The 26,672-nt window shown below is 40.4% G+C and overlaps 1 protein-coding gene across 1 annotated transcript in view; it reads right to left on the bottom strand.

The window, feature by feature from the left end:
- The window catches only part of TTC39C (tetratricopeptide repeat domain 39C), a 36,483-nt gene extending 20,411 nt beyond the window's left edge, over positions 1 to 16,072 (bottom strand). Inside the window, exons 1-4 of the mRNA XM_032697370.1 lie at positions 15,787 to 16,072; positions 5,516 to 5,564; positions 3,903 to 4,031; positions 2,797 to 2,911 (exon numbers count right to left, since the gene is read on the bottom strand). Of these exons, the coding sequence (XP_032553261.1) occupies positions 2,797 to 2,911; positions 3,903 to 4,031; positions 5,516 to 5,564; positions 15,787 to 15,929 (436 nt within the window). The 5' untranslated portion in view covers positions 15,930 to 16,072. The remainder of the gene's footprint in view (positions 1 to 2,796; positions 2,912 to 3,902; positions 4,032 to 5,515; positions 5,565 to 15,786) is intronic.
- Positions 16,073 to 26,672: the final 10,600 nt, after the last annotated feature.

The following is a 26,672-nucleotide window of genomic DNA, read 5'->3' on the forward strand; positions in this document are numbered from 1 at the left end:
ATTCTCAGCTGAGAATGACAGAATACTCGGTCTCACTATGTTTTTTATAGGAGGGTATAAAAAGGCCTGATACCAAAAATAAAGATTTGTCTATTTACACAGCAATCATCTTGTAAGCACATCCTTGGATAATGACAAGTGTTAAACAGGATACAAACAGAATATCTTTGTATACATTAATCATAAAAGCAGACACCAGCATTATGTCTGTGATAGAGTCCTAAGCGTTAGGAACTGCAGTGACAAAGACAGTAACTAAAAATAAAATAAAATCAAAACATGGTTATAGCAGCAGTCTTCTAAACAAATATAACCAAATTTGCAGAGATAAGTGTTATAACTAATGCCAGAATTAGATCATAACAGGTGGTGTGTGTCAAAGAAAAGAAAAATGCTATTAATACCAAACAACTCCTTACAAGGCTTTGATGCCTTTGACAAAAATCCTTCCAATCACAAAAAAACTCAAAACATTTCTAGAGAAAGTAATATCACAGACTAGGCTACGTCTTTTTGGATTCTTGTTGTATGAGGAAGGGATAAGGCTAGTTTGATAGTCTTAAAAAACTGTACTGAGAAAGACTGCAACATTTGTATTCTCAGTAGTGACAGATGGGTTCTGTCAACATGAACTTGAGGTATTACAAGAAATTAATCCTCTATCCTGAGATCCATATTAAAGCATTATAATAAAAATGGAAAGCCCTGCCTTGATTCAGATGCATTACAAGACTAACATCACTTCATTTTTAAGCAATTAGGTCATTTTTTGCCTGCACAGAGTACTTTAGAAGTTATGTGGCTCACCACAAGATGAATGCTTAGACAACTATGCACAGCAATGCAGCACACCAATAATAAGAACATCCCACATTTTACTTATCCTACAGTAGCTTATCCTAATAGCTAACCACTGTGTTTCAATGCAAGGACGAAACAGAAAGGATGTGTTAGGTGGAATAAAAGTATAGTTTTAGGCTTTACTTCCATCAGCGTGCTGTCATTAACCCTAAATAATTTACATACTACTGATATACCAATATGAAACAATCAAACAAATTATAACAATGAATTCCTAACTTTTTTAACATAAAAATTTATATTAAATTTTAACAAAAAAATTTTATGCTGATTTCCCAGCATGAAAGTAGTCAGACCCATGACAGTAGTGGAAAATATCAAGAAAAGGTAGTTCAATATTGCCATGAGAAGCCAATGTAAATTGCTGTGTTACCAACTTTACGATCAAACTATTTCTAATACATCCATGAGGGTGGAAAAGAAAATGTGTTAAGCATATGAGAAAGCAGATTGCATGTCATCATATGCTTCTTGTCAAACTGTTCCATGAAGACAAACAAGAAAATTTTCACCCATCCACCGATCAGAAGTATTTGTCTGCCTTTTTTTTTTTTAATTACAGTCATTTCAATAATCTGGTGGCTGTTTCTGTACAGAAATATGATAAAAACAGAAGATATTTATACATAAACAGAAAGATAATGTACTTTAAAAACCAAAATAATGGACCCAACAGTTCAGCAATGGCAGTTAAGTAGAATTCAGCTGCTTGGAATTTTAACTAAAGATTCCAGGTATATTTTTTTACCCAGCAGAGTAACCCAAATGTACTGCATGTTGTGCAGTGCTCTCTCTGCTACCCACTTCAGTTCTCTGAGCAGCAGACAAGAGAGAAAAGAACAGACACCACCCTCAATCACAGCATCCAACCAAAATATGCAGCTGCAGAATACATACTGAACCAAAGAAAAAAAGCTTCAAGAGGGAGGGAAAAAAAACAACCACCACAAACAAAAACCCAGAACTGTATCAAAAATAGCAAGGAAGTCTTTCTGCAGCACTAAACACACAGTAGACAGAAATATCCCCTGAATTTCTGCTAGCTACAGCCAAACACATTCCTGACACCACGGCTTGGAAGAAAACAAGTTTGCACATCACAGAAAGCATTACGTCCTTGTTTGAAAATCTTAGGTGTTATTTTAAATAATGTGAATGTTATTTCCCTGATTCTTTCCAGTTGATCAGCAGGGTTTTCACCAACAATCTAGTCTGTTTGCCATCTCTTGGTCTTCACTGATTTTGTGAGAACCTGAGAATGCGCTCACACTTTATACGACCTTGACCACATTTTCTATAAACTCACAGATGTTTTAAGCATGTTTTAAGCATGTTTTAAGATTATGGAAGAGATGCAGGAATGCAAGAAAACATTAGAAATGGCTCTGCAGTCCAGAGAAGGAGTTTATATTCAACACGACAGGATTAACCTCTTTGGCATACAAGGACACACTCTGGTGGCCAGTGAATAAGAATTGATTCAGCAGTTCCATCTCCAACACACTTCATTTAAAATTGCTTTCACTGGCAGTTTGTCAGCAGCCTGGACTTAATGGCCTCTTTTATCTTGCATCAAGCACACACAGATGCTACCCATCTTTGCTACCCATCTTCACATCAACTCCTCCAACGCCTCTATGAGAACACGCAAAGGACTCCAACCTGCCTAAGGAAAATCAGTTGAATGTGACTATTGGTAAGAAAAAAAGCAAAAAGTATGATCTGTAGCAGCCCATCTCATACTACACCATTACCTACACAAAGATAGAACAATACTTCTGCAAGTGTACCCATCTTGGAATGTTTCAACTGGAACTGTGCTCCTTCTTAAAAACAATCATCCCTATTGCTATCCTTATACTGCGACTTTATGATCACGCTTTATTAAAAGGATATCATGCAAAAATATATCTAAACATGAAAGACACAGCACACCTGATAACTCTTGTTTTACAAATGAGAGCACAGCCAAGTAGACTTGACAGTCTGCTACAATTATTTGTCTTTGTAGACGATCTATCATGGATAGAGTGGATTTTCGTCCATCAACCTGTTTGGAATACACAAAGACAGAGCAGAGCAAAGTGTTAACAAAGATAATAGACAATACTTCTCTAAATCTGAGAAATCAAAAAAGGCAAAATTAACTGCAAGTGGTAGTATTGCTACTAAACTAATTCAGCATTTTGAAGTGCAAAACTATGCTAAAATTCCTTTGACAGGTCATCAAGCAAAATCCTACTTGATAGAGAAATTTTACACATATACTAGCAGTTATTTTTCCTAAGGTTCTACAAATATTCGGAACAGATTTAAATTTCATTTAATTATTACTAAATGCATCAGACATGGAATTAAGATGTTAGATAGGAAAAGCACAGGAAGAGGTATATGACAATTGGCAGGGAAAACATAGTGCCTCTTAAGAGCAGAGAGTGAAGTATGTCAGGTTCAATACTTTTTAGCAAGTAAACTAAATACTGAAGAGAAATGGCTTCTTTTTCTGCTATGTCACACTAGACAGGCCATTCACTACACACTTCTATACTATTACTAGTCCTCAATCTTCATGCTTCATTCTCCTTCATTATTTAGAATGAAAAATCTAAAAAAGGAAGGAAAATTCCCTAGGAATATTCCTGGCTCACAGCATTCTGCGGCCTCAACGTCATGACTTTTGAACATTACTAGAGCATGTATGAATTAAAGTTAGTCTGAATTAGACAGGCTACAAGCTTCCTGAGATAATTTAAGAGATCACTAATTTGACATGTTAAAAAACAATTACTAACAAAACACAACCTGCTGCTTGTGTTTTGAGTATTTTACAACAATTTTACAACAATTTTTACAACTGAGTATTTTACAACAATTAGGAAATCCAAGCAAAATATTTCACTTCATTTCCAAGTTTATCATTAATCTCAACTGCTCTTCACATATCAAAAATAATTTATTCAAAATACAAGGAGGACAGAAAGGAAGTTTTCAGAAATATTTATCCAGTAGACAAATCCATATTTTAGAAATTATGTTCTTACATTCTTTTTAATTTTATTCTTGATTGTTTCTATAACTCCAGCTTCTTCACTTTCACAAAGTTTCTCTGTAGCCTTTAAGTCATCACATGCCAGTTGCATTTTCTCTTCTTCAAATGTCATCATGGCATTCTACCAAAAACCAAACACATTTGAATGACAGAAAGCACAAATAGTTTTATTTCTACAGAAGCTATGGATAGTAAAAGTTTTCCTAAAATTTGAGAATAAAACTTCTTTAAACAAAAGTAGTAAAATACACACATAAGTACAAATATTTTCAACAGAGAAACACCAAGCTAGAGAATTGAGTACTTTATCAACATTTCAAGACAAATCAACTGAGAACTCAGTAAGTCCTTGCCCCCACCTCAGAGCTTCACATGCAGTCAAACTGAATGCACTGTCATGATGAATTTATACAAATTCATTTTCAGTTATTGTTATGTAAGGCATGATTTGTATCTGTGCAGGTACTGCTTTTATGGAATAAATTCATATAAATAACAGGCCTCCAAAGTCAGCAACAACAAACAGCTATTACATTTTTCAAAATAATAACCACAGTCTCTTTAAAGGGTAGGAAGAAAAAGAAACCGCATCTGACTCCAACTACTGCTGAATTTCAGGACAAGTAAGTTCTTTTCTTGGAGCTTTATTAAACAAAAGCTCTGAATGACACAGACACACCAAGTGCTAGTGCTATATTTAGAACAGCAGCTAAGCAAGATACATTCAAGATCCTCTGATGCTGCACTCTGATGTTACACTGGTTCAGCATATCAATTCAGATAAGCAAGCCTGAGAGATTCTCCCTCTTTCCTTTCTCCCCTCCAGTGACTTAAAAGAAAGCATATGCCCCAGCAGGTGTCCTAACCAGTGTATTTGTCCATATTGCATACTAGAAAGAATTCAAATTTATTTCATTTACAAATCATGTATTTCTGATACACTGTAATAAATTCTGTCTTTAAAAAGAGTATTACCATGGATAATTTCTTGTGAGACACAGGATTAAACAGTAAAGTCAGAATAAGGACAGTCTAAAAAATAAGATTTAAACATTTTCTAATACACTTGCTCAGTTTTATATAAGGTATTAACATTTTTAATTTCTAAAAAGCATTTAACAGACTTATCTTGCTCATTATGACTTTTTAGTCAATCAATATTCTCAGTTCTCATATATCCAGAAAGGAAGTAAAGTCAATGGATTGAATTAACAACTTCCACACAGCAGTATGGATGGAGAAATCTTCAGTGCAAATGTTATCAGAAAAACAGGCAACTGTGAGTTTTATTTCAATTAATTAATTAAATAACTTCACTGCTCACTTAAGAGAGTGTTTTATTATGCCTCTGTTAATGGAACACATAAATATTTTATACATTGAGAAGCTTAATCACAGAACCTTTACTTTATATTTAAACCACACAAGTAAACAAGCTTTACATGATGTGATGCCTTGTTCTCTAGCTACATTTAATCTAAAAATTTGAAAAACATTAGTTTCATAAAAATAACCAAATTTAGAGTATCCAGTATTATGAACACACACATGCACATATAAACATGAACCAAAACAGATGTATACTCTGTGCTCTCAGCTACTCACCAAAAAGCTGACAAAACTGGCTCCAAAACTCATTAATGGGCTATGGTTTCTGTAAAGAAAACAGAAAATAGTTAGTATATTTGTAGATATATCCTGTCATCAAGATCAATATTGCATTTCTTGGGTTTAACTTATATGTTTGTAAATAAATCTTGGTGGGGTTTTTTGTATCAAAGAGATACAGAAAATCAAAAATCTGCCAGTTCTACTCTTCCCTTGTGATCTATCACTACAGCTTTGTCCTACCAGACAAATGTCAGTCAGTTGTATTAAGAGATTCCCATTTCCACCGCTTCTGTGAATTTAAGCTAATCCACCCAGATCTAAAAAAACCACATCTACCACATGACAAAGTTGTTGTAAATGCGAGGTTCTTATAAGGCTTATGGTTTTATATATATTCAACTTCAGAATATGTATCTTACTACACTGTGTAAAATAGTTTTAAGATGCTTCACCTATTCTCTTTGCAAAGGGTGAAATCAACAGCTAGATCAAAAAACACAGGCAACCAAAACCTCGGTAATATATATGGGACAGGTTTCAAGTTTCAGTACAACTGTAGTCACACAGACCAGGAGAGTACAGTAATGTCACACAGAAGGCACTTGAAAAAATTAAAAATTAAAATGTCAAAATCTCAGTGGTACCATGGATCCACACCGTTCAATGGTGGGCTGCCAGGTTATATGAAAACACAAACTTCCAGGATTTAAGAAGTATCATTTATGTTACAGATATATATATATATATATATATATATATATACAGTTACAGTACAGCACTTAATTTTTTTCCAACTTTATTCTGCAAGCATTAGATTAAAGCAGAGTTTTTAAAATAGCACAGGCATTTGAAAAACAAAGAGAAAGAAGTATATTACTAAAACACAAATTTCCAGTAGTGAACCTGTATTATATAATACAAGAGTTTGGTTCGTTTTTTTTAAAAAGAAGCAGTCAGCAATGTTTCACACACCCCCACCCCCCTTTTCTCACTTTGTGATTTAGTATAAATATTTAAAAGCAAGGACATGAACAAGAATAATATGAAAGAAAAAAAGGGAGGATAAACAAAGCAGAAAAACCTTCCCTTTTGATGCACATTGCTCAATTCTGGATATAACCTGTCATATGTTTTCATTATTTTTCAAAAGAAAACAGGTTGGGTACTTCCCCCTTAGTTGGCACGTCAACAAAGAACAGCCGCCAGTAAATGTCTCTGCTGTTCAGTACCTGGACTGTTCTCTACCAGCAGCTGTGTTTCACAGGGCAGTAGCAATCAGCTACACAAATTACACTCGCTGCAGCTGGCACTTCCAGCATGAACTCCTGCTGCAGAGGGCGTGTGGCTCTTTCATAATCCCCTTCCCAATGCATGAGGCGCGTGGGACCCATTCGGCAGCCAGTCTTACCACCATACTCAACACAACCTTCACCATACATTTCAAGGTCACACCTCCTGCATTATCAACACCCAACTGATCTAAAACTGCAAAACAGATCAGGACAAGAAATTTTTACATATATGTCCTTAAGTATGAAGTTGCATTTACATCATACTTTCAAGGAAGCTCAGAAATAACCCAAATGTTTCATTTCTGAGTTTCCTCAGATCAACATATACAGAGAGAAAGCAGTTCTGGGGAGTTAAAAAATGTTAAAGTAATGTTAAAAAATGAAGCAGCTAGTTACAGCTGAGAGCCAACTGGTCTTTACAGACTAGAAAATATACTGAAGCCCTTACTGCAAGCAGCAAAAATTTCCCAAATATTTTAATGTACATTTGTCTGAGTACAACTGAGTTTTTTCCCCAAATACATATTTATCTTTTCAACTGATCTATTTATCTTCTCAACTGATCTTTCAACACTGCTTCCACACTTGTATTCTTGACACTCACTTAGTTCCCAATTCCATCCCCCACAATCAAAGGCAAAACAGTGAAAAAATCAAGAGCCACATCATTCTATTCTGAAATTATCAGTAGCTTTAATACAGGAGATAACTGTCGCAGATCAGTTCTTTTTAAGTTTCAGTCACTCAATCTATAAAAAGCATTGCCATTACAGCACATATGGGCTGTAGCACAAAAGGACTCTGAAGTAAAAAAACATGATGCATAATATTATATGATGTCTGGGAGATGCTTCTGTTGAGACCATGGGGTTTGGCAATCAAAACATGAAAACTTCACTGCAGGAGCTCCTCACACAGAGTTTGTGACATCACTAAACAAAATAAGAACACTTCTGCCATATTCGTAAGTAGTCGCTGTAGTCACTATAACTGCAGTTTTATGGAAGATCATTCAGTAAGGTTAATTTAGTGTTTAAAATCCATTTTAAACAACAACCATGTTATGTGCTCAGTCTTTGTGACTATTACGTTGAATTATAAATTCTTCAACAGCTTAGGGCTATCTTTTCCTTGAGAGCTAGGAAAAAAGTTTGCAATGGCACAGTCCTGTCCCAGTAAAAACTAAGGTGTGACTAATGATGACAATAAATTTCTGAGAAAAATATAATTCCACAAAAATAACCCTTGGCTCAAGCTCCTTATAAGTGCCCTTCAGCTTCAGACATGATTTTACATCTTTTTTGACAGATACCAAAAAGTTAAGACACAAAAAAATGAGGCAGCACTTGGGAAAATACTAGCAGCAAACCAATGGCCATATCGATGTTGGCAGGAGTTATGGAACTGAATACAAATTAACACTGGGACACTGCACTACCCAAGTTGTCCTTATGGCTTTGAAAGCAATAGCCTCCATTAAGTAAAGAAAAATCTCAAGACTTTTAATTAGCTCAAAGAAAAAAAAGAACCAGTCTCCAGACATATTTTGTAAAACACCGTTTGCCCCTCAGCTAGGAAACTAGGACTCAGAAGATATCTTTATTGTAAGAAATTGTGCTATTAACACTATTTCTCAAAGATACCACAGTAAAAGGTTCTACGTATCAATATGTACCAATACAGTTGGTACATGTAACTTACACTTCAGTCAAAAACTTCAGAGCACTGAAGTAGAACTTTCTTTCGGGTATATAAATCAGTTACATGAGACATTGCTTCTCCCAGTAAACCCTGACTAATTTGACTCATATCATGGCATATCTTTAAGACAGCAATTCAATTTCAGAATATAGGTGTTTGCCATGCCCCATTTTGACACATGATGATAACATTCAAGAGTTTTAAGCCTTGGCTTAATAATGCTGAGATAGTACAGCCCAATTTTACCATAAAAAATAAATCAGAACTGAAGCACATAAAAACAAACAAACAAACATACATCTCGGTTACTCCTCAGTATTTTCTTTTCTTTTCTACAGAAATTTCCAAGACAGTATTTCCCTTCCAAATACATCAGCTTCTAAAGCTACTTTCTAAAGCTACTTGAGTCTAGCTCAAGTTTAAATTTAGAGTAATGTAATTAACCTGCCAGCATTTCCTCCCTGCTTTTCTAGGCATTACTACTTTAACCACAGTCCACTAAGAATTCTAGTCATCATACCAATAGTGACACTCAAGTTGAAACAAATTATTTTCCTTCAAAGTGGGAGAGTGAAGCATAATGGCATGTAAGTTCTCAGATAAATACAGAAGCAGCAACTAAATATTTTAAAACAAGAAGAAATATGTGTAAATATAAAGGTAAGGAATTTACTGCAACAACACAGAAATCCTTTGGCCATTATTCCATCACAGATTATTCTAAAATTTGTTCTAAAAATTATTTGTGAGACTACAAACATGACAGATCTACATAAGTATACATCTCATCCAATACTGGTATATGAAATACCCAAGGTAATTTAAGTTCACAGAAGCATTACGGTATTAAGACACATTGAAAACTGAATATGTCAGATCTTGGTTTAGTTTACATTTCATCATCAGCCCAAATTTGTTTTGTTAAATTAAACCTTACCACACACTTCTGTTTTGACTAGAAATACACAACCAAACAGAAATTCAGAAATATAGAAATAATTCTGTAGCCCTGTTCCATCTAGTTTTTACTGACTTGTTTTGTCCTTCTGCAAATTAAGAGGGGATTGCTTTGCTCTAACTTAATATTTTACTAGAAATAGTAGATCAAAAAATGAGTGAAAAGTCTTTACAGTATTTGTATCTTTCACAGAGTTAATTTCTTCAGTGTTAAAATAAGATCTGTTTACTATCATACCTCTTCTGCCATCTCCACCAAACCTGACTTCTAATTTCTGAGTAATAAACTCATATTTTAGTTTAGCTTTCTTCCATCTTCCCTTGGACTACTACCTGCCAGATACTGCCTCATATGGGGCAACCTCCCTCTACTCTTTGCATCACTTCTTTCGATGACATCACCTGTCTCTGTCATGAAGACCACAAAAGCATCACACTCAATGTGATTATCTCCATGCACCCAGGTCTTGGAAGATTTAAACCCCAGAACACTTAAAATATTTTTAATCTATCCACATAACTGGGTGATTGGTGCTGGTTTTGGTGCATCGCTATTGCTATAACATACTCTGCCTAGCCTTGAGCAACAAAATCTTAACTTGCTGAGATACACATTTATTACACATTTAGAATACCACTACTAAAGATCACCTCCCTTGTAAATAACCCTCCTTTCTATACATCCATCTAGCACCTGTTCCTCTGCCTATAGCTGCAATAAACAAAAGCACACAGGGCTGCTACCAGGGCACTCATGATTTATTCTCACGCTGCCAATCCAGATGCTATCATCCTTCTCCCAACCAACTGACGTCAGTTCCCGCTCTCCTTATCTTTAGAGAAGCTACTGAAGCATCTACTAAATCACTTAATTCTTGCACTTAAGGTTCCTTTGCTGAGCTACATAAGCAAGAATTTTAATAGTGATTAGACAGCCCATACATGGGCTATAATCTACCTACTGATCAATGCTGGCTTAATGTCACCTTGTCTCAACTTGTATTTGGGTCAAAAGTATTTTGAGCCAGAGTCAGCATTTTAAATCGGTAATGTGAGGTTCAAACAACTATCCACAAGGGAATTTCTGGTCTGTTGCTGAAGCTCGTATGTCTGTTAATATATATAATGTAACATGTCAACCTTAATGTCATTTTTTTTTAGGTAATCATACTGAGCTTTTTTCCCCATTTGCTCCAGCTTACGATTCTACTCTATGTTCTGCTTTACCCTATAGCAGGTTGTACAGCAAGCTTTTCTATATTGGCCCCATTCTTTAAATCTTTACACACTTTGTCTTAGAATCACATTTCCTCTATATCATCTTCATTTTCTTCTTTGGAAATGACCTCATTATATACATTTTACTTATCATCTTGTACGATTTGTCTTTCCAAAGTTGACCGAAGTTGAAAACTTTATCAAGCCTTCTCAGATGTCATTCATGCAGAATCAAACATTTCCCTGGTAGGAGACAGAAGATTGTTGGATTTCTTGTGAGATAACATTCCTGATCTTATGATATATGCCCTGGCACCCAGGAGGGCCAACCATGTCCTGGGGTGCAGCAGGCAGAGAGTTGCCATCTGGTCAAAGGATGTGATTGCCTAGTCCGTGCTAGTCAATCTCACCACAAGTCTGATGTGCAGTTTTGGGCAGTGCAATATAAGAAGGATATTAAGCTATTAAAGAGCATCCAAAGGAAGGCAATGAAGATGGTGAACGGCCCAGAGGGGAAGCTGTATGAGGAGAGGCTGAGGTCACTTGGTCTGTTCAGCCTGGAGAAGAGACCTCATTGCAGTCATAACTTCCTCATGAGGGGAAGAGGAGGGACAGGCACTGATCTCTTCTCTTTGGTGACCAGTGACAGGACCCCAGAGAATGGCCTGAAATTGTGTCAGGGGAGATTCAGGTTGGATATTAGGAAAAGGTTTTTCACCCAGAGGGTGGCTGGGCACTGGAACAGGCTCCCCAGGGAAGTGGTCAGAGCACCAAGTCTGACAGAGTTCAAGAAGCATTTGGACAGCGCTCTTAGACATGTGGTGTGATTCATGGAGCAGTCCTGTGAAGGGCCAGGACTTGAACTTGATCATTCCATGGGTCTCTTCCAACTCAGGATATTCCATGATTCTACGATTTATGATGTGAATCAACATTTAGCTAAAACTCCTGATTTTATTTGACACTCTCTTCTCTCCTCTTAGCTGGAGGAAGTTTTTAAATAATTTTTGAATTGCAAATGCTTTTAGGAAGTAAAGAATCAGAAAAAAAAAAAAAAGTCTTTTGACAGTTTCTTTCCTTCCTAAATGTTTAGGAATCCAAAAAACTACAAGGAGAAAAAGAACATTCCAGTTCCAGCCTTCTTGCTAATGTCAGAGTGGTTCACCAAAACAATACCATCCCACGGGCTGACTGAGGGCTCCATCTCCAATGCCTATGTCCCTGGTTAACCTCCACATCTCTTGTAGCTTCCAGAGGTACTCAAAGTTTAAATCAATGAGAACTATGATGGTCTCAGCATTGTTCAAGCTGAATAGAAAGATTGATATCTGACAGTTTCAAATATGAGTTTGCACCATGGGGACCTGACACAGCTACCAGCATTAAAGACAGTGGTGCTGTCTGTTGCAGCTTTATGAAAATATAACACCCACTGGTATTTGATTTATGTTCAGAATGTTATCACCAGTGATAGATGGAGGATCTGGACTTCTTAAAAAAATAGAATTCATGAAAAAGCACATGCAGTTTCTGACGCTACCTGCAGATGATTTTTCAAAACCCCGATATCTTCCTTGAAGCACAATTTAGAAAAAAGCAAGCCACACACTACACCAGACAAAACATTAGCTGCTTTAGTGTGATAGTCAATGCAGTTCCAACTACATGTTGTATATGACACACAACTGACATATTCATCTGACTTCTTCAGACTCTATATAGAAATATATGACCTTTAAACACCAAGAGACAAAATACTCCTCTCCCATGCCCAACACAGAAACAATGGTTCTATAGCCCATTCAAAGTACCAACACTATTCAAAGGCAAGGTTTTATTTATGTGGTTATAGATATGAAACACAGTTGCAATTCCTACCCTGGTTTCCTCAGGGACTGCATTATGACCAGTTTTCAAACATGACTGATTCTGGGCTCAGCAGTCAGCTTTCTGGAAGATGCAAAAATGCAGAATAGGAAAGAAAAACAGATTCCACCTGTCCCACAAAGACAGAAGCATTGATTTGAATTAATTTTTCACAAGATCTTTAAGTGGTAAATTAAGTAAAAATTAAAGTAATAAAAAATAAAAGCAAAACTAGTAATTTCTAAGAAACAGTTTTAAGTAGTTTAAATGATGTGGCTACTGAAACTGAAGCTTGGCTGAATAATTGAGTTTCCAAATAGTTTTGTAGGTTCTTAAACAGTTTTCAAAAAAAAAAGACCTCCTTTCCTCCCTTCACTTCTGCCTTTCATCTGATAACTCTTAAGCTTCTGGAACAGAGCTAAACTACCTGCATAAGCAGTAGTTTAGAATTAAGAGTTTCTATAAGAAAGGTCACTTGAAATACAGACAACTATCACATTGATGCATCCCATCAGACATCTTTGAGCTCTAGTGCCACAAATTACAAACATCTATATTAAATTATGGAGAGTTCCCAATAGCTGCTCATTTGGCTTACCAGCTCCATTTAGGATGGGTTCTATTTCATAATTCCAAGCACATACCAACAAAAACATACTCATTAAGATTGCAAGCAAAAAAATATGTAATAGCATTACTTAAGTTCTTTCAGGAAGAACACATTCAAGACAAGCACAGAACCCAAAACTGTTGGGGAAAAATGTACATGCCTCCAAAATTCAAATTTACAGGAAGTTGAGCATACTTTGCTGTACCTTCTCTCCTATGTCAAATACATTTTCAACATACAGTTAACATGCAACTCAATAAAGGTCTATTAGTCCACAGCAAGACGAACCATGCTATAAATTTTGGGACAAAGATTTTAAATGACTATGAAAATCTCCAGCTCTAAGACAGCAATTATCAACTTACGATCCACAAACCATTCATCTTACGAAGGAATTCCTATTTCCTCCTTGCCAGTGGTGTTTAAAGGCCAGGATCAAAAAGTACACTGAACTCAGAGGCACTTCTTGATAAAATCAAAAAAAGAAAAGCCTGCATCTGGAAAAAAAGATTGGCAAGTTTCTGCATTTAAGGTATCTTTAGTAATAAACAAGAGAATAGTTTGCAGAAGAGATCGTTATTCACTCTTTCAAGGGAGGATTAAACTACATTTTGAGAACAGGAATCTTAACAATTTTACTCCCTAGCCCTACTTTACAATGTAAGAAGCATCACATATTTAGAATTCCTAGACTACTTCCAGATTCACACTACTGAGAGAAAGCAATGGTACAACACAACCAAAAGCGGAGGAGAGGAAACACCATTGAGTGCTCCTTAACCGGCATCTTAAAAAATTGCACAAAACAAAAACAAGCAATTGAACAGTTGATGACTCCAACAGAAAAAAATACGCAAGAAATAAGTAACTCCTAGGGTGCAACTTCGCATGACAGAAATGTGACACTTAGGCACGCAGTTTAGTGGTGGTCTTGGCAGTGCTGGGTCAACAGTGGGACTTGATGATCTTGGAGCTTATGCATGTGAGGAATGCAGAATTGGACCTTACCTACCACCTGCAACATTCCAGTTAGTTCTACACAACAGTACTGTGTGCGTCACATAACAATATATACTAAAGACTGAATAAGGTATTTAATATTAGACCGTTGCAGGTACACAATAAAGTTGTTATTCCATTATTATTAAGGGGAACGTCCTTAATTTGTCTTACTCCCCGCACTCTACTTCCAACCATCCTTTTTGTAAACAAGACTTAAGTACATAAGTACACCATCACCATGAAGTTCTATTTTAAGTCAACCGAAGTCTTATTTAATCACACAGACAACAGCAATATAGTGCATATTAATTATTTAGAATGTATGCGCAATTACAGCAGCTCAGGCTCGGGTGGAAGACATCAGTCCTCACAAAAATAAGGCAGGACAGGTAGGGGCAATCTTTTCTTTAAGAGTGACTTATGCAGCTGTGCTAATGCTGTTCATACCAGATGCCTACTTAACGCAGAAACCTAGACACGATGTCTGTAGAGATTATGAACACAATCTTACAGCCTGTAGATCATCCCAGAAGCACTCAGGGACCTTCCATTGCTGTTTTGTGGGCCAAAAACCGCATCAGATTAAATACAAGCACCAGAGCGAAACACATCCAGGACACGTCTCCAGGCACACGTGTGTGCTTACACAGACACGACAGACAAATGCAGCCAGTGCTACCGAGGGACCCCTGCCCAGCCCTTCCTCACCCCTCCAGACAGCCCCCACCGCACACACCAAACACCACCCCCACAATGTGGACCTGCAGGCCCTCAGTCAGGACCTCGGGGGGCAAATCCCCCGAGCCAGCAGTGTGTCCTTGTGGCCAAGAAGGCCAATGGTATCCTGGGGTGCATTAGGAAGAGCACTGCCAGCAGGTTGAGTGAGCTGATCCTACCCCCTCTGTTCAGCCCTTGTGAGGCCACATCTGGAGTGCTGTGCCCAGTTCTGGGTTCCTCAGTGCAAGAGAGACATGGAGCTCCTGGAGTGGGTCGAGCAGAGGGCAACGAGGATGACTGGGGAACTGGAGTATCCCTCTTACGAGGAAAGCGTGGGGGAGTTGGGCTTGTTCAGCCTTGAGAAGAGGCGAGTGAGAGGGGACTCAATAATGTGTATAAATAAAGGCGGGGTGCCAAGAGGATGGTGCCAGGCACTTCTCGGTGGTACCAAAGCAAAAGGCAAAGAGGCAATGGACAGAAACTGATGCACGGGAACATCCACGTGAATAAGAGGAACTTTATTGTGTGAGTGACCGCACACTGGAACAGACTGCCCAGAGAGGTTATGAAGTCTCCCGCACTACGGATGCTCAAGAACCGTCTGGACGCAATCCTGTGCCATCTGCTCTAGGATGACCCTGCCTGAGCAGGGATGTTAGACCAGACGACCCCACTGTGGTCCCTTCCGACCCGACCCCATTCTGTGATTCTATGCATCACGCGTGCCCCTTCCCCCCGAGAGCGCTGACCGAGGCAGGGACCGGCGGCACCGACGTCTCCGCTCCGCAGGGCCGGGCAGGGCGAGGCTGCCCGCGGCGGGGGACCCTGCGCGCCGGGAGAGGGGAGGGCCGCGCCGGGGAAGGGGCCGGGGAGCGGCGGGCAGAAGGGCGGCCGGGGCTGACCTGTATTTCTTGAAGAGCTGGTCGGACTCGCGGAAGCCGTTGTTCAGCAGCATGTTGATGCCGGCCAGCGCCAGCTCCGCGTCCTCGATGGGCAGCGGCGTCTCCCCGTCCTCCCGCGGCGGCGGCTGCTCCGAGCCGGCCATGACGGTCAGCAGGCAGCGGGATCCAGCCGGCTCTCCTCTATCTATCTAATCTATCTATCTATCTATCTACCTACCTCCCCACCTGCCCGCCCGCCCGCCCCTTCCCGGGCGGCTCGGCGCTGCCTGGGCGCGCGCTGCGGGAGGAGCCGGGAGCGCCGGGTGCCGGCGGAGGCGCGAGCCCGGAGGTGCCGCCGCCCGCGCGCGCCGCAGCCCCCCGCGCCCGCAAACCCTCCCGAGCGGCGGCGCTCGCCCCGCGACACAGCGCGCAGGCGCCGCCGCGGGGGCCGCGCAGGCGCGGGGGCCGCGCCGGGTGAGGGGCCAGGGGAGCAACGGCCGCGGGGCGGCGCCTCCCGCGGCGGGGTCGGTGTGGTCCGTACCCGCCGAGCCCTCAGCCGTCCTACGCAGGGTAACGGTTACGGAATACCCTGAGTTGGAAGGACTCACAAGGACCATCGAGTCCAACTATTGGCCCTGCACAGGACCATCCCCAAGAGTCACACCATGTGCCTGAGAGCACTGTCCAAAGGTTTCTTGAACTCTGTCAGGCTTGATGCTCTGACCAGTTCCCTGGGGAGCCTGTTCCAGTGCCCAACCACCCTCTCGATGAAGAACCTTTCCCTAATATCCAGTCTGAATCTCCCCTGACACAACTAAAGGCCATTCCCTCGAGTCCTGTCACTGGTCACCACAGAGAAGAGATAGTGCCTGCCCCTTCTCTTCCCCTCGCAAGGAAGTTGTTGACTGCGATGAGGTCTCCCCTCAGTCTCCTCCAGGCTGAACAGACCAAGTGACCTCAGCCTCTCCTCATATGGCTTCCCCTCTCGGCCCTTCAGTGTCTTCATTGCCCTCCTTTGGATGCTGTCTAATAGGTTTGTAGCTTTCTTACATTCTGGTGCCCAAAACTACAAACAGTATTCCAGGTGAGGCCACACAAGTGCAGAGCAGAGTGGGACAATCACCTCCTTTGACTAGCTGGGGCAGCTTTGCCTCATGCCCCCCAGGACACAGTTTTCCCTCTGGGCTACCAGGGCACTGCTGACTCTGTCCACGTACTCTGTACCCCCGCTTTAGGGACAGCATGGCAAGCACCAATGGGAGAGAGATGGGCAGCTGATGCCCAGCTTGGCGGTGTCTGTGTGTGGAGCTGGTGGGTTTTTCCCCCCTCGTCCACGTGCCACCTTTCCTCCCCACCCTCACACCTCTCCTTGCCGTGCTGGTGGGCACTGTATGGGTGCAGGTAACTGCTGCTCGCCTGCCCTCCCTCAGGCAGACTGTCCACAGCCCTAAGGCTTCTCACAAGCCCCACTGGGGTTTTTTCAGTTTTCGTGGGTGCGATGGAGCAGCCAGTGCTGCAGCAGGGCCTTGGGTGTGAAGTAGCCCAAAGTCCAAAGTCCTCCTCTGATAATGCAGCTTTCCCTTCCAAAGATCAGTGACTTTTTTATTGCTATTATTTTTTTTCAGTGATTTCACTGACCAAGGTCACCAGCACAAAGACTGAAGTTCCTCTTTTGTGACTTTGTGACCTCCCCAGTGCAAGTCTGGGAAACTAGCATTTCTAGAAATTTACTCTCTTATCTCTTGATACCACACTCCATGATTAGCAATGTGAATTTAACTTGACACAGGCAGGAAAAATCGGTGTTTTGCAAGTTTGGGTCAGATACAAGCTACTCTGGCAGGTGTTTCTAAGCTCAGGACGAATGAGAAAGTATACTTGCATAAATGTACCCATTCCAAACCAAAATGGCCAAATACCTAGATGCTGAAATTACACCCACATTGTTTTTATCCTTCTTAACAGGAAGAGACTTTCTTTGCTGTGCTTAAATTTAGGTGAATACAAATGCTATTATCAACAACCTGGTCTTGCTTCCTGACAGCTAGGATAGTGCTACAGTTGCTCTGCTGAAAAATTTAAGTATCAGACTGCCTCTCCCTCCCTTGCTAGCATACAAAAGAGTGGGACCAGACATTACTTTTAAGTGGCAGCCCCTCTTCCCTGTAAAGCAAAATATCTGTGAATCAAGTAGCAGTATTTCTGTACATGCCTTGTGGGAATTGCTACCACCGCCTCGGGAAATACTCTGTACCAAAAACCTCTTGAGACAGAGTGAGGATTTTGAAAGTGAGGATCTCCTGATACCGGAAGGCTTCTGAAATCTATCAGGTGTGAATGGGGCCCTTAGGCTGGTGCCAGCCCCTCTGTCTTACTGAGCAGGACTGGATGCTCAGCAGTGTTTGAAGAGGACATGTGTTTTCTTACAATGAATATCTCCAAAACAGCATGATCTACGCAGCCTAGAAATCCTTAAGGACTTTAGGGAAGTCAGCACAGCATGACTGGGGAACAGCGTGTTCTCCAATGTGTTTACAGGTTATTTGTGAAATTTGGACTCCAGAAATGCAAACAGCCTCACTAAAAGGAAATTGCAGGTTGCAGTTTTACCACCTTTGTTCTCTGTTTCACGTGTGCACAAGACACTGCATTCCAGATTAAACTGGGGTTATTTACCAAGCACTATTCTTTGGGCAGGGGTTCATGGTGGAGCAGTTTATTATATCCTTTCCCTTAGTCATATGTAATCAATTTGATCAAGAGGCAATGAATCTTATGGATTCCCTGAAAACTTGTTATAGACAAGGCTAACTCCTGCCTCCAAGTACTATTTCTGAGGAGCAGAGAGCCAAGTTCTTTGTGAAACACCTACTCCATTTCTCCAAAGCTAGACTCCTATTTCCTGGCCCCTGTGTTTGAATAATAGTGTAGCAGAGCTGTGTGCTCCCTGAAGGTTTTGGCCCCATGCACAAGGAGCTAGAATTCTTTTGAGGTCTTCTTTCTAGCACCCAGTTGCTCCAGACCTTGCTCAGGGCTGGCATCTGTAACAAATGCTTCTATGAGTATCTGATAGCTAGCTATTAATTTTGAAACTCAAGATGTAAGTAGCTAAATCAACTTTAGAGAAACAGCTATAAGTGTACGAAAGAAAATTGGCAGAATGAAACTGCACTTCAACTGCTCAGTAGAGAAGTAACACATTTGAACACCATAAATGAGGCAATTTGACTTCAGCAGCAGTTTTATAGTGCCCACGTTGTTGTGATCTGCACTGCAACCTCATTTTCCTGCAGAATTGGATTGGAAATCAGCAGGGATGTAAGTCTCCCTGCCTGCTCTGTAATGGCAGATGAGGTCTTGTGATGGGTTACAGTTAGTTTGATTCATGCAGAGGATGTGGCGCCACTGATTCAGCCTGCTAAAAATGGCAAGGGGAGTGTAGAAACCACAGTGAACAGGACTACATGGATGAATTGTACATGTTAATCAAAGCTCATATTCATTTGCCAGCCTACCTACCCTCTAAACATCTTTCCTGGGCTTTTTTGGTTAGATATTTTTTTTAATTCCTAGTAGCACACTATCATTAGCACAATAGGCACTCTTCAGCCAACAGTTTCAGCAGAGGGGCCAGTCAGTGGCTTGCTTTCCCCTTACCTCACAGCTTGCTGCAGTGCAGTATTGAATAACCTGTGCTGCTGTGGCCTGTTACCTCTCTCTTATGAAAACAGGTTGAGGCAACTGCTTTGTAATTACTCCAGGACGATAAAGTCATTGATGCTGAACAAGAATTGTACTTTTAATAAATTAACTGGCCTAAAATTCCCAAGACCTTTGTTCTGGATTCCCAAAAGTTGTCAGATAAAAGATAAAGTGGCTGCCATACTCACATCCTGTAAGAGATACAGAATGGTGCTGGTTTTACAGCCCCTTTGCAGGACACTGCTGTCTTAGTTCAAGATAGCCTGTACCTTTGACTACTCAATTGCTCTTCCCTTTGATAAGCTTCCCAAATTTCTGCCCTGTCTTTTTGCTTCTGACAGGGAGAAGTCCTGCAAGTCATCATCTTCACATACTGGTCCCTGAGTAAAAAGTAGTTTTTCGTTGGTGTTTTTCGTCTATAAGTCTAATTGGAATTTAAGCCCTACTCATGAACTACAGAGAACAGCAGAAGCTGAAGAAGCAGGAAATAAATTATTAGAGAAAAGCTTAATGATTTATCTAAAGCATCAGAGAGAAAAGAGTTAAAATCAAGGGCAGGCCTATATTCATTTTTTCTTTAATATCATTTTCATACTCAGTAAATTAGGTCCCACTTGTCTCAGGGCCCTTCTCCACTCTGTCTGAATGTGGCAAGCTAACCCCTTGCTTCTCTCTCAGAGTGCCCTACATCTGATTTTGCTGGGTTTCTTTTTACCTCTCATTCCCATACACTACATCTGTCCTTGAGCACCTCAGTAAGCCTCGTACAATTTACACATTTTAAGATGCAGATGAAATTTCAGTAGTGAATTTAGAATATTTGATCATCAGAAATCAGGTTAGAATCACTGATCTTTTTAATAGAGAGAATTAAAATCCTTCAGAATGGAATTAACCTTTTTCCCCTGTGTTGCAAAAAGAGTGACCATGTATTTATGTAACATGTTGGAAATACTAACTAAAATCATAAAGACATCTCCCCTGCTTTTTCAGTCTCAGACACAAAAATGCAGAATCTGCTCCTGTAATTTTGAATTCCTTTCTGAGGATTTGCCATTCTAGTTCAATATCAGATGCAGTCCCATTGTTGGTTATGAAAGGGTGTTACAATCCAGGGTACAGCCATCTTTTCCAAACCATCAGAGGGATCATCTGTGTCTATGACTTCCCGTAATGGCTACTGCATATATAAATGGGAGTATCTTCCCTTTTTGAATATATAGTATTTGGTAAGACAAAAATTAAGTTCTCAAGTACATTTCTAAGGAAATGTACTTTTTAAGTAGCTAAAGTCACTTATTCTTGTGCTTTGTGCCTCACACTATATCTCTGATTTTGCAACAATAAAGGTGCCTGTCTATTGTGTCTTGTCACTTAAATATTTATGAGCGGTGAGCTCTACATTGCTTATCATCATGCATTTTCCATAGAGCACAGCAACTAAGCAAGACTACAAAGCCAAGCTAATCTTCAGAGCTGGCTCTCCACATTTTCCGATTAATATGCATTGTCATTATAAGGGCTAAACCCTGCCTGAGGACACACACATGAAGTGACTATTGAAATGACTTCTCTGTTCTGTCAATAGACAAGGAGTATGTATACATATCCTGGTAAAACAGAACAGGCTCAATAAGCCTCTTCATCCAAAGTATTCCAAGGATACTGAAAATAAGTCTTTTGACCCTTTCCTTTGATTAAAGAGAGTTACAGTAGTAACAATTAGAAGAATAACTTCTGGTTTTTTTGCAGTGGATCTTATTCTAGAATCAACTACACCTTCCTCTCACAGTCTTTCTGTTTTCCCTGCCTTTTCTTCACAGGAAGCGTTTAGTATACAGTGAGCTATCAGATGGAAGGTGACAACCTTCAGTCCTGGTCTTTTGAGCAGTGGTTTGTGGCTGCTCTCATCTAGTTTGTAACACAGGCTGTGCTGTGGCACTTCTGCACAGAGAAATCACAGAGGTGGCTGGGTCAGAGCAGGCAAAGTTCTTGGAAATTCAAAAAGGAGAGTGAAAAATGAGACAGAGCAAGTAAGAGCCATTACATATGATTTTTCATATTTTGCTTTGATATTATTGATTTTTATCCACACTTATTGTTGTTCTGGACCCAATGTATAATGAGTCATATAATGGGATAAGAATATGTGCAGTCACACAGAGTTATTTTTACTGAAGCCTATAAAGGTGTATAATTTTTGCTATATAACAGAGCTTTTTTTGTATTGGGACTTTTTTAACCAGACTGTGTTAATGGCCAAACATATGCACACAGTTCCGGAGAAAACAAAGGAATACACAAGTATTAAATACTAACAGCTGCTCTGTTCAGGCAGCAGTCACATGCTGGCCTGCTTTATAAAAATTAATTGGAAAGACTTCCATACAAAATAATCACACTACTTGAATTTTTAAGACCCAATTCAAAATGTTTTACTTTCAGAGGAATGACTTCCTACCGAGTTCAGATCTACATTTATAAAAATACCTGCCCTGTATTGTTACACAGCATGAAATGTAAAGCCCAGAATGGTTGCCAGAAATCCACCAGTCCTGGCCCAGCCCTTTCTGATGAGTCAGAACAAATTCATCTAGATCATAAAAGGCAAATCTTTGTCTGAATGTCCTTAAAATACTTTGAGTATGGCAAGTCTGCAGATTAATTTTCCCTTGTGTTCTTGCTCCAGTGAACAATGGAAACAATTAAATGCATCTTTGATATAGAAGCAAGGGGATAATAGCAAAATAAAACAGGTGAGCTTAATGGTTTGTGTATGAGGGGCAAGGTAGGCTGTCTTGCCCAAACTGGAGTGTATAAACATATTTGTCCCACTTGATACCCTTGTTTCTACATTTGTAGTGGGTTGACCCTGGCCAGATGCCAGGTACCCACTAAAACCGCTCTCACTCTCCCTCTGCAACTGGACAGAGGAGAGAAAAAAAAAACAGCTAAGGATTCATGAGTTGAGTTAACAGCTGGGAGACATCAGTTACTGATTACCTTCATGGGCAAAACAGACTCAAAGTGGGGATATTACTTAAATTTATTACCAACAGAATAAGAGCCAAAGAGTGAGAAATAAAACAGTCTTAAAAACACCTTCCCCTCACCCCTCTTTCCTTCCACGTTCTCCCTCTTCCTCCCCAGCAGTGCAGGGGGACAGGGAATGGAGGTTCCAGTCAGTTGTTGTTTCTGCTGCTGCTCAGGGAGAGGAGTCCTTGCCCTGCTCTTGTGGGGTCCCTCCCATGGGAGACAGTCCTTGATGGACCTCTCCAGTGTGAGTCCATCCCTTGGGCAACAGTTCTTCACAAATTGCTGTCCCGTGGGTCACTCCTCCATGGGGTGCAGTCCTTCACAGATGAGCTGTGCTAGCTTGGGTCCCCCACAGGGGCCACAAGTCCTACCTGGAATAAACCTGCTCCAGCGTGGGCTTCCCTCTGCACGGGCTGCACGTCTCCAGCAGGACCCTGCTCCATCTTGGGCCTCCCAAGGGGTCACAGCCTCCTTCATGCATCCACCTGCTCCAGCATGGGCTCCTCCATGGGCTGCGGGTGGGTCTCTGCACCCTGATGGTCCTCCATGGGCTGCAGGGGCACAGCTGCTCCACCACGGTCCGCACCACAGGCTGTAGGGCCTCAGCTCTGGTGCCTGGAGCACCTCCTGCCCCTCCTTGTGCACTGACCTTGGTGTCTACCTTGTTGTCCCTGTGTTCTTACTCCGCTCTTCCCTGGCTGGAATTCTTTCTGCGCCACAACCTTCTGTTCTTAAATATGTTATCACAGAAGCATTACTATCACTCCTGATTGGCTTGGCCTTGGTCAGCAGCAGGAAGTCCATGCTGAAGCTGGCTGGCATTGGCTCCACTGGACAGGGGAAGCTTCTAGAAGTTTTTAACAGAAGACACCCCTGTAGCCTCCCCCCCGTCCCAAAACCCAGCCACAGAAACCTGTGAGATCTTGATTAGTGCCCTATTAGTCTTTCAATTTTTACAACAAATAGCAACCTATTCACTTTGACCTTTCACAACCATACCCCATAATTTTGTGCATTAACATTGGTCACTATGCTACATCAAGGCATTCACAACTGCCTCAAACTAAAGCCTCTTGACTTTCTGTCACTGGAATAGACCACACAGGATAAGTTCATTTGAGCAGCTCTGTCGGCAGACATGCCTAGAAAGACGGTGAACTTCTTCCCTTGCACATACACCTACTTAGCTACTGATGTCTTTGTCCCCAGTTATTTCAGTTCATTATGTTTTGGGAGTTTGATCGTGTCTTTCTGGAACATAGTGCTCTGTTCTTTACAAAACTCCTCTCTGAGGCTTGCACACACAGACGTGGCAACTGGCTTTTAAAAGAAGCAGTATAATCTGTAGCATATATCACAAGCCAGAAAAAAAGCCTAAAAAAACATATTGAGAGACAGATGCTACCTCAGCTATCAAAGTTTTTATTTCTGGATACTAGCTTTTCATCTGTGAAACATGTGCTTTGGTCTGACAACTTCTGATGCTCACTCAAGAAAATAACTAGTTGTACCATTTAATTTAGAGAACCATTTAATTTGTGAGAAAAGTCATCATGTCTATTTGTATAAAACTAGAGTGAAGGGTTCATTTTCTATTAAAGGTATGTTTGGGCAGTATGTATATTTATATACACTCTGTTACAGCATTACCTGGAGGCAACAGCTAAATAGAGCCATGTGCTTAAATAATCTTCATTTTAGTATATGCTTTAATTTGTTGTTTTATAGTCATAAACATTGGTTTATATGAACGGACTGTCAGTTGATATGAATGGAAGATTCTCCACATTTTGATGTGTAAAACTGTAAAGCAGACAAAAAAGGGATACTTTTGTCATTTGGTGAGATTATTTTCTGTAGCCAACATTGAATTCAAAGAGAATTTAGGAGACTGGAAGCTGATGCTTGGCCAACTAGATTTTGAGTCCCATAATTAGGCAAAACCAGGAATGTATGTGTTATCTCCTCCTACTTAATGAAATAATCAGCATGCAGTTGAGTCTGTTCTCTAAAATGAGAAGTGATTTCTCTTTTTGCTTATCATTAGGTTTTCCATTCTTCCACTTACTTCTGGAAACTTGTGCCATTTATTTGGAATATGTACGCTGTACAAATTGGTTTATGAAATGTTCCTATTTGGGCACTTCTTAATCAAGGTATGTGAATTGGGAAACAGTGTTCAGAATTTCAGAATCCTCAAAGGACGACCAGAATCGGTTCCCACTATAGGAAGTGGCAGCTCTGCAAGCAAAACACTGCATTGCAGATAAAGGGAGATTTGGATTCTGAAAACACTCTTGCTCTTAAACAGCACAGTACCTTTTAAAAATCATGTATTGGGTGACTTACTCTGTACGGATTCACAATTAACTGTTCTACCAACACATCTTGTGAGGCTGAGAGCTACGTACCAGGCAGGCATCTTAAACTGACTTGTGTCATTTTAGCCATTATGAGTTATGCACAGCAATAACCAGGAGAACACGGTGAGAAAAGCTGGGCTTTTATTGCAGGCCATTTCTTCAGAGTTCATCTTCCAGGCATAGCACAAGGAGAAATCATCTTTTATTTTCTCAGTGCACTATCCCATTTTTCATTTCATTAGCATTTTTTCTCAAATGCTTTTTTCTACTGCATGTCATCCAGCAAGCATTCTTCTCTTTTTCTTTCCATTCCTTTCATTTTAATAGCTCTTGCACTTACCTATTTATAGAGGGGTTGTAAGTACACAAGCACACATAAATACACCTTCTATCTCACATGTCTTTATTTTATATGCCTTTCACTTGGGGTTCAGCCTACGTTTTCTTCTTAGGTTCTCAAGCTTCAAATCATACAAAGCACAGAAAAAAGTAGTTCATCATATGGAGATGCCAGAAGCTAACCACACTGTGTTTAGATATCTCATTACTGAAAAGGATGAGTGACAAAAGCATTTATAATGACAAATTTTCCCTGTAATTGGAAGCTGGAGATAATTTCCTGTGGCTTGTTCCTTTCTTCACTGAGGCCTGCTGACAATACTGCACAATGGTATTTCTATAGTTAGGTTGTAAGGTGGTCTAATTATTCCTAAAGACTAAAGTATAATCAAGTGCTGCATCCATCTTCAGGGAATTAGTTCAGTGGGCTTCTTGCTTGGAACGCAGAGCTGGCTTGACTGCTGCCATGTCCTCTTAAGGCATATGTTTAAGATGGTGTGTGGGTGTGGTTTTGTTTGGGGATAACTAACCCTCCTCCAAGGGTAGCCTAGAGTAGATGACCAATTTTTGCAGAACTGAAGTTGTGAGATATGTAACCATGCTACTCCACAAATGCCACGGGTCTTACTGAAGTCATGTAGGTGTTACATCACAAGTACCAGTGCTACTGGCCAGTTTTGTATGCACACAAGTCTATCTAGTCATTCCATTTCTTAAAATCAAGTAGGTCCTTGCTTTTTCTAACTTTCTGTGGTTCCCAAATGAAAAATAATGAATTCACCTACCCTTATAGTAAAAGCCTTAACATTTTTGTCTGGATTTGGTGGTGGAATGTGCTCCTTTAAACACGGCTATGCCTGAAATGCAGATGCATGTGACAGCATTACAGTGCTTGTTGGTGCCAGCCAGGCTTGGTTTGTGCATTGGTGTTACAGGGTATTTACAAAAAACCTACATTGGTATTGCCCACTGAAACACGGAAGACTTCACTTTACCTATATAAAAGGAAACTTTTGTTTTCCAGCAGGTCTCTGGGCCTTAATAAGTTTCTGAAAACTGCAATTCTGTTTTCAAATGACTACTTGATGCAAATACTTTATGCAATTTGTCTGACTTGCTATAGCTGGGAATACCTACATACTATTAGCAGACACAAGTAAATCCAATGGAAACATTGCAAAGTATACCCAAGAATGTTATTTCAAACATGCACAGGAATTCCCCATCAGAGGTTATTATGTAGACTCTTACCTCAACAAAAGCCCTGATCAGGCATCTGGGTCGTACATTGAGCAAATGCAAAGAGCCACATGGAATAATCACTGTTGTCCAAATTGTGAAGCCATTCCACTGAATCTAATCCCCGCTTGAGGCACAGTGGTTCCTTTGATCACACTCCAGCCCTTTCTTCTCCGAGTTGAGCTGCCCCAGCTGAAGTCTGCCCTATTACACTCCATTTTAGCAAAA

Source organism: Chiroxiphia lanceolata, chromosome 1 (assembly GCF_009829145.1).
Source record: "Chiroxiphia lanceolata isolate bChiLan1 chromosome 1, bChiLan1.pri, whole genome shotgun sequence".
Classification (NCBI taxonomy): Eukaryota; Metazoa; Chordata; class Aves; order Passeriformes; family Pipridae; genus Chiroxiphia; species Chiroxiphia lanceolata.